Source organism: Centruroides sculpturatus, unplaced genomic scaffold, assembly GCF_000671375.1.
Source record: "Centruroides sculpturatus isolate CEXI.00-Female unplaced genomic scaffold, Cexi_2.0 scaffold305, whole genome shotgun sequence".
NCBI classification, from domain to species: domain Eukaryota; kingdom Metazoa; phylum Arthropoda; class Arachnida; order Scorpiones; family Buthidae; genus Centruroides; species Centruroides sculpturatus.
In genome coordinates this window covers 62,458-71,016 of record NW_019384644.1, presented here as the reverse complement: position 1 = coordinate 71,016, position 8,559 = coordinate 62,458, and the positions used below count along the sequence as shown (strand labels likewise).

The 8,559-nt window shown below is 29.0% G+C and overlaps 2 protein-coding genes across 2 annotated transcripts; both read left to right on the top strand.

Annotated features, from left to right (window-relative positions):
- Positions 1-2,724: 2,724 nt before the first annotated feature.
- Positions 2,725-4,105, top strand: LOC111626086 (cuticle protein 10.9-like). Its single transcript, XM_023369368.1, has 3 exons — positions 2,725-2,890; positions 3,080-3,163; positions 3,564-4,105. The coding sequence occupies exons 1-3, from the start codon at positions 2,882-2,884 to the stop codon at positions 3,948-3,950; spliced, it is 480 nt and encodes a 159-aa protein (XP_023225136.1). The 5' UTR covers positions 2,725-2,881; the 3' UTR covers positions 3,951-4,105.
- Positions 4,106-5,776: 1,671 nt separating this feature from the next.
- On the top strand, positions 5,777-6,977 carry LOC111626136 (cuticle protein 16.8-like). The gene is made up of 3 exons (XM_023369434.1): positions 5,777-5,879; positions 5,958-6,026; positions 6,264-6,977. The coding sequence occupies exons 1-3, from the start codon at positions 5,871-5,873 to the stop codon at positions 6,708-6,710; spliced, it is 525 nt and encodes a 174-aa protein (XP_023225202.1). The 5' UTR covers positions 5,777-5,870; the 3' UTR covers positions 6,711-6,977.
- Positions 6,978-8,559: the final 1,582 nt, after the last annotated feature.

Here is an 8,559-nt window from a genome sequence, read left to right as displayed (position 1 = left end):
ATACAAAATAAAACTGATAAATAATATTAAAACATATTATTAATTAAGTTATTTATATAAATATAATAGAATAAAATTGTTTAAATTTCGTAAATATCCTTTTTTTTGTGATTTTACATATTTATTAAATTTATTAAAATTTAATAAATATGTGAAATAATTAATATAAAATATATAAAAAATTAATTCATACATTCATAATATGTTTTAATAACACATCATTTTTATTTTGTATTTTTCATAGTTTTTAATTACAGATTAGATATTTACTTAAGTTTCAACGATGAAAAAACTGAATAGAGTCGCGACGAAATTGCCAATAAATTAATATTAGTATAATTAACGACGATAATTAAATTCGTAAAGAAGAAATGTAATGCCACGGGGCATAGAGTACAAATTATAACTCTGGATGATGCCCTGTAATATTTTATACTTTTGTTTTCTTGGAAACTTCAGCATAAAAATTATGATCGGGAGCAACGCCCACGGTATCACGATTTGTGATTGTTGTCGTGCAACAACTAATCGCCCGAGAGATGCGAAAATTATTGTCTTCCAGTGTACAAATCACGGCGATTGACCTGAAAACAATGCTTAGCCTTTCAAATCTCATAAAATTAAACAATATCTGTTATAAAATATGAATATAAATATTTACAAAGTGTTTTAATTGATATATATTTCGTGTGTGTGTGTCTGTCTGTTTACTCATTTCACTTCCCTTTTTTAAATTAATTTCTCGGAATTCAGGTGTAAACCCAGAAGATACCAAAGTGTGACTAATGCTCACGTGATGTGACTGATGGATTTTCAAGTCACGTCGAAGAATTATTCATTGTTATACACTTGAATTACATGTTCTTTTGTTCCGAATGTTTGATTCTGGTTTCGATTACATATACTGTGTGTGAGTGTGCATATGTGTGCGTGTATCTTGGGAGAGAGCTTTATATTTATACTTTATCTATAAAAGAATTATTAGCATAATTATCATTTGATATTTAAAACTCCTAGTTAAAAATTTATAAAAATATGTTCCACCTTTAAATTATAATAATTTATTCTAAGAATAAAATGATAATTTATGTATAAATCAGAAAACTATTTAGTTACAAAAATGAAATTTTTTCTTAATTCAAGGTTTGTTTTTTTTTTTTTTTTGGGTGGATAAAAATGAACGAGAGATTTCCCCTCCTTGACTTAGTCATTAGAACTTATGGAGCCACCCTTCACGAAAAAAGGCTTGAGTTTGTCGCCTGTTTACACAACTACTTGATAATAAGTATTTTAAATTTTAAATGCTCTATTTAACTTTTAAAAATGAATAGTTAAACAGCGACTCATATTCAGAATTATATCTAAAAAGTTATTTGACGATAGTTGATTTACAGTATTTTTAAAATAAAAATAAAAGTTAGGTTAGATCTACGGAAGATTTTCAGTGCAAGTATATAAAGATGTCTTCATCAATTTGATAACATTCTTGTCGTTTTCATGTCAAGAAAAGAATTCTGAAGCTAGCGAACAGAGATATTATAAATAACGTGAACATTATCCTGTAAATAAAAATATTATTAAGTATATATGCAATAACTTATGCCAAAATGACCAAAAAAAATTGTTTTTTATTATTATTTAATATCTATATTTTAATAAACAAATCGCTCTTTTTTGTTTCTTTGAGTTATAATTCTTTTATTTATTTTATAATTGTCACGAACTTAAACACATTTAGAGGACAGAAGGATCCGCATTCATCTACTTAATCAAAAACTTATAATAAATACATAAAAAGAAATTTGACGATTACTTATTTATGTAATTTTCTAATAGTTAAATAAAGATAAATAAATCATTATTTATATATTCGTAAGTCTTATCAGATTGATCTATGAAAGTATTTTCTATTCCTCCCATTTTTAGTTTTGGGATTATGATGTAATCCTATAAACAACATTCGCCAGTCTTATGAAATTTAATGATTACTGTAATTTAAAATTAATTAAATCAATTATTATTATTAACACAGTATATTTCGAATTAAACACTTATAAATGTAATTATTTTCGTTAATACTTTATTGGGTTCATTAATGATATACTTTAGTTTATATAAAAATGAATAAACAATTTAATTGGCCGTTTTCTTAAATACATTATTAGAAAATCTATTAGACTCTAATCTGTTTTATATTTTCAGAACAAATGTTTTTAATTGTAAAGTACTCGATTAAAATTATTTTTTATGGACATTTTTATTTGTAAAATACGAAATACATTGCCTGTTTCTTATTTTTTCTCTTTATTTCTTACTTTTAAATTAATTTAAATCATGACTTCACTATTTAACAAATATCATTTATGTATGGGTAGTTAAGTTAAATTACATATAATAAACTAGTAAGCAATATAAATATCTGTTAGCACATTTTATATATCATCGTTTAAAACAGATCTCTTGGATTTTGTATGTAAAACTTGATGGAAATTTGAAAAATCGACTTCGTTTATGAGTACTCCGTAGTATCCCATTTACAAATTGGATCAGATCATCACTGATACAGAAGATCTGATCTAATTTGTAAATGGAATGCCGTTTAATACCCACACCCGAAATAGTTTCTTTGAATATTTTCAATGTTTCGTTGAAAAAATTAGGCCAACTCCATATTCAGGTGTATCTCGAATTGTCTCAATGACACCTTCATCGGGGGGACAAAAGGCTAAAGGTCGCCATTTCTGGTAGGCGTTTGCACCGAAGGGCCCAAGGTCGGATGAACTGTGGCCGTAAAGAAACACCCTTTGACACCAGTGGCAACTAGTATAAATAGAGAGGGCTGCGAACTGTCATCATCACAAATCATCTGATAACTCTAAAGATGTTTAAGGTAAGAACTTCTTATAGTAATCATTTAGTTATATACCAATTATTTATAAGGTTCTCTAATGTTTTAAGAAAAATATTCCATAGGATAAAATTGTTCTTAATGAAAATCTAAACACTTGTTTATTGGATCAAACCATCGAAACTTGTAAATTATTTATACAGCAAAATAATGGATATAATTTCATTACAGCTAACTTTATTTATCTGCTGCGTTTTGGCTATCCAAGCCCAACCCGCTCATCATACACCATACCATGATCAACATGCTTACAGAGTAAGTTATTTATTTCCTTTTGATAAATCTATTGATTGATATAGAAACAACTAGGACAAACAATAAAATAAACCTGCATTAATAATTAGTATAAGGAAGCATTTTAAGTGGTTGAAACTTGAAATCTTTAACATGTAAATCAAAGTCATTATATTTTTATGGGAGTTTCTTCTCCTCCTACTAAGTAAGTTATTCGTCACCACCTTTCTCCTCCCTATTGCTATCGTCCTTGACAGGAAAATATGGGTCAAAATGCAGATGACACCAACGATGGGCGTGATTTACGAAAGTATAACCTTCAAACACACATCCTTTCCTTATTGAAATCAAATAGATATTCTAATCGAAAGATTAAAATCATTTAAAATATTATTAAATATTTATTTTTTTATTTACAAAGCATGCTGATGAACCACCAAAACCTTACGAATTTGCCTACGAAACTGAATTGGATGGTGGCCGAATGGGAAGAAAGGAAACAGGAGACAGTTCCGGACGTGTTGTAGGTTCTTACAGTCTTGCCGAAGATGATGGCCGTTCTAGAGTAGTCGAATACGTAGCTGATGCCGAAGGTTTCAGAGCCAGCGTCAAGACCAACGAACCGGGAACCAAGAGTGAAAACCCAGCCGATGTAGCTTTCTACTCCTCTGCACCAGATATACCTCACGCTCACATCGTCCGTACCCCAACACACCACGCTGCACCTCACCACCCAGTAGCTCACGCTGCTACTCCTCAGAGATTCTACGCTCGTCACCCGGCCTACTACGGACGTTGGTACTATTAAGAAAATGTAAAAAGTATGTTCGAGTGATTCTTGGATGTTAATGATTCGCTAATCGCCTCTATTTTTTTACCTTTTGCTTGCCTGTATGTATTGCCCCAATATTCATGTATAGTGTTTTTGTATTTTTAAATTTGGGAATTTAACTGAAAATTGGTAAAGTACAAAGCATTCAATAAAAGTAAAAGTTATATAACAATTGTCTTTGTCTAATTTTATTTTCGTTTCGAATTGCGAAAATACTCGTATCGCCGATAGCATTATTTAAATTATAAAATTTATGCGCTGAATATCTAAAATATGCAACTATTGTGTGTAGGCTTTTTTCGTGATATCCTCAATCTTCCATTAATATGCAAAAGAATATCTCTTAAGTAATAATTAACATTAACTGCACGTATTTCTATTAATCAAATTCACTTACACGTAAAATTTCTTGTCATCCGTCATTTCCTCAAAAATGGCATTTTTCTCAAAGTGTTTCAAGAAGAATACAAAGTACTGTACGTTCTTCAAAAGAAAATCTTACAGGAAATTTTTGAAGATAATGAGTTAAACTAATAAAATCTATCTAAATTATAGGCTATAATTAAGATAAAAGCATTTTATATGATGAATAAAAATTATTAGATGATATGAGATAGTCATTAAATATTCATATCGCAGGGAGTAAAGATATTTTTAAAGTTAAAAGCTTATTATTATAAATATGTATATATAACTAAGTTTGAATATTTCTCTACATAAACCTGACTTTTTCTAAATGTAATAATATTATCGTAAGTTAGAGAATTCTCAAAAGAAAATACGTTAGATTATTCTTTCTATTATATTTCTTATCACTTATATTCATTCATATCAATGTTTGGAAATTAGATTTAACCTAATTATTTTTATAGGTTCAAATTCTATCTTGAAACAATTTGAAATGGGCATATTATCAAAATATAACATTAAAATTATACATTAATTTTTAATTCCTTTATTATTTAATATATATCTACAGCATACCAGTTGCCTAATGGATAAAACTACTGAGCACTTGTAGTCGCGGGTTTGCTCCTGGTCAACGTGCTGGCCGAGGGGAATTTGTCGGGTTTTCTTCATGTGTCTAACACTTACATAGGGGCCAGTTTCTCGTAGAAAAGCGCTCTTTGCCAGAGCATCCATGTGTTACGTTTCCGTATCCCATCAGACCAACTATATACATCAATAGACAATAATTATTTAAACAGTTTTTCAAAATATAAATAGAGCAATAATAATTAATTTACATCGTCTACGCACAAATCAATATAAAATAAATGATAACAATTTACTTTTAAATTTATAAAATACTAACTCACGAAATTGTGATATATAAAAATGGAAAATGCAAATTAAAGTAATTATTTTTTCTAACCTGTTGTAAACATCATATTTCTTTTTAAAACTTGTTGCAATGACATATAATTTCTCTTTTTACAGTTACAATTTTTTTATTTCCTAGGCATCAAAGTTAAAAGAAAGTTGACCGTTACTGACAGATAATAGATTTAGGACCTCATTCCATAATTTTAAGTTTTAAAAATATTATAGTTTCTTAAATTATTTGCATTATTAAAATTTCCCTCAAGCTACTACGACGAAAATTATAAATGGACTAATAAATAGTAGTGGAGGTTATCTGGAACAAAGACAATCGGACATGTGTCTTAAAGTAGGGCACACGTCCAGCTATGTCCAAAGTGAAAACGCAAGAAAGATGATCCAGGGTCAAGGTAATGCTCCTTTTTGTTTTATTATATCCTGATTCTAGTAATAATTCATATCGAGGAACTTATTAGTATTGCTCCCAGACATTCATAGACCACAGATTCTCTATATAATCGGGCTCATCTCGGATCTTCCTCACTTTGAATATTTCCTTCTTGAGTTTTCATCATGCTGAAGGTAAGTTTCCTCTTACTTTTATTTTACATTTAAACATACAAAAATGATTCGTTTTAATGTAATCTTAATGTATTGTAGGTACTCGTGTTAATTGTATCTCTATCTTCCGTTTGGAGTCAGATAGAAGTTCGGCCTCCTTATAACTATGTATGTATATCTTTTCACTTTTAAAGAACGGGCCTAATATTTTAGGAAATATTAGAATAAATATTGATAGATATTAAATTAGTATATAATAAATTTTATAGTAACTTTTGTTTTGTGTTCATCTTATTATTACGTTATTAGCCAAAACCGTTTTAGCCTATGTTCATATTCTACAACACAAGCTGGGATATTTAATTTACTACACGATTTTATTCAAATTATTAAACTATTTTCCAGCTCAAACCGGACGAAACTCCAAAGCCTTATGAATTTGATTACATTGCCGAAGCTATTGGAGGTGTTAGTACCAGGAAAGAGACAGCAGACGGTTCTGGAAGAGTAGTTGGATTTTATACCATTAAGGAGGACGACGGGCGTTCGAGAGTTGTAGAATACGAAGCTGACGCAGGAGGATTTCGTGCAGTAGTAAAGACAAACGAGCCTGGCGTCGGCAACGAAAGTCCCGCTAGTGTCGAATTATACGCTTCTCCCCCTGACGAATACCTTTATCGTCGTCCAGTTGACAAGCCACCAGTTCGTGTTGCTGAAGTAATACCAAAACCTCCGATTCGTCTTACTGAAGAACCCAAACCCGTCGTCGAAGAAAGGCCTAGAGTCGTATCACCTTATTATCGACCAAGACCTTATTATCGACCACCAAAACCACCAAGACCATACTATTGATAGATCTACTGCTAATGCAATGAAAAATTCATCGAAATAATTTTACGGATTTGAGCTTTATAGCTTAAATGGTTTGGGAAGATAACTAATATATACGTATACATAAGCTAGTAATATAAATTCTGTATATCGATGCTAGCGATATTATATCTACCTGTAATGAAGGCAATATTATATATTGCAAATTTTTTCCAGAATTTAATTATAAACAATACAAAATTGTAAACTGCTAAATAAATTTTTAAAAGTGTTTTAAAATAATTTTCATTTATTTTTTTCTATATACTTAGTAAATTCAATTTTGCAATCGCTGATTTGTTGACGTTTTTCACCTTTCTCATAATAAATTATCGAGTAAAAATTAACATTTGAAAGAAAAAGTAAAATAGGCCATTCCTATGCACGTCAGATAAATGTGTTTACGAGTATGTAACAAATTAAAAGCAGACTAAATGTATAGTTGAATTGAATATTATCGCAAATAGCCTCCTTATCTTTTAATTCATCTCACGATTTCTTCTTCGAAATAAATAACGACCGTGAACTCATTCCGAGATCGATACGATTTGGATTCATTTATTTAGTTCCGGATCGAAGATAACCTTTTGTCATCGATCGTTTCGATTTTCAGGTTTTTCAACTTTAAAAATGAATACAAATGGCTAATTGCCATACAAGAATCCAATTAAAATAAGTTGCTATTTTACAGCTAATTAGCTGCGCGTGAATTTAAAAAAGTGTTTTAAAGTTCATAAATTAAAACTACGATTCGTCTTTTGTTACCTCCTAAAAGAAAAGCACTTAAATATTCTTGTAACAATTAGGGTTTAACATATTAAACTTTTAAATTACATTTTGTTTTTAACTATTCGTTTAATTCCTGTGCTAGTTACCAATTGTTTAAATGATAAACTTTGTTTTCTTGCCTCGGGAGGGACACGAAATCAAATCTGATCCGGTTCTTTTAGCTTTTTCGTGATTTTCATATGATTTTAACTTCTATTTTTCCATACTTATCTTAATTTTATATATTTCTTCTTTACATACTAAAAAAGCAGAATAATTATATGTTATTAAATTGGCTTTAATGATAAGTTCGGATTGTTTTTTTATGCATAAAATTCTAAAATTTGTCGAAAAATCTATGAAACAGTATATTCGAAAGTTATAATACAATAGTAATTTGCATTAAGGAATCGATTTATTCTGATAAAATAACAAGCATACAATAAACGTACAGGAGATGATATATGCTCCTATTTAACCAAAAAATTAAATCAAACATTAAAAAAAACTCATACACGTATAAGGTTTATTAGACCTATCCACCCAAAAGTATAGCATACTCCTTAACACAATACTTAGATACACCACTATATACGTATGTTAATTTGTTATACAAAATAATATTTAAAAAATAAATCATAGTTCAATATAGGCTAAATATAAAATTTTTCAAAAATAAAATGATTAAACTAATTTAAATAAATATAGGTTAATAAGTTTCACTTTTCATTCTAGTAATACGTTTTATCGCGGTATAATGTTTATCCTATAACTAAAGGCGAAATAAATAATAGTTTTACATTGTGTGTTGCATATTAAATATTGAACTAAATTTATGAATTCTTTATAAATGTTACATCTATAAACATGTTTACTTCAAGTTTTATTAAACTTTAATTAAATAGTTACTTTCATTAGTAGATATATTACGAGGTCAAGTGAATATCCTCCATTTAATGGGCATATAAAAAGAACTTTATGAAAATATTTTTCAACCCTTAATGAACATTTGGAAATTCCGTTCATTTGCATATGCTTCAAACATTTCTCAAATAAAGGCGTT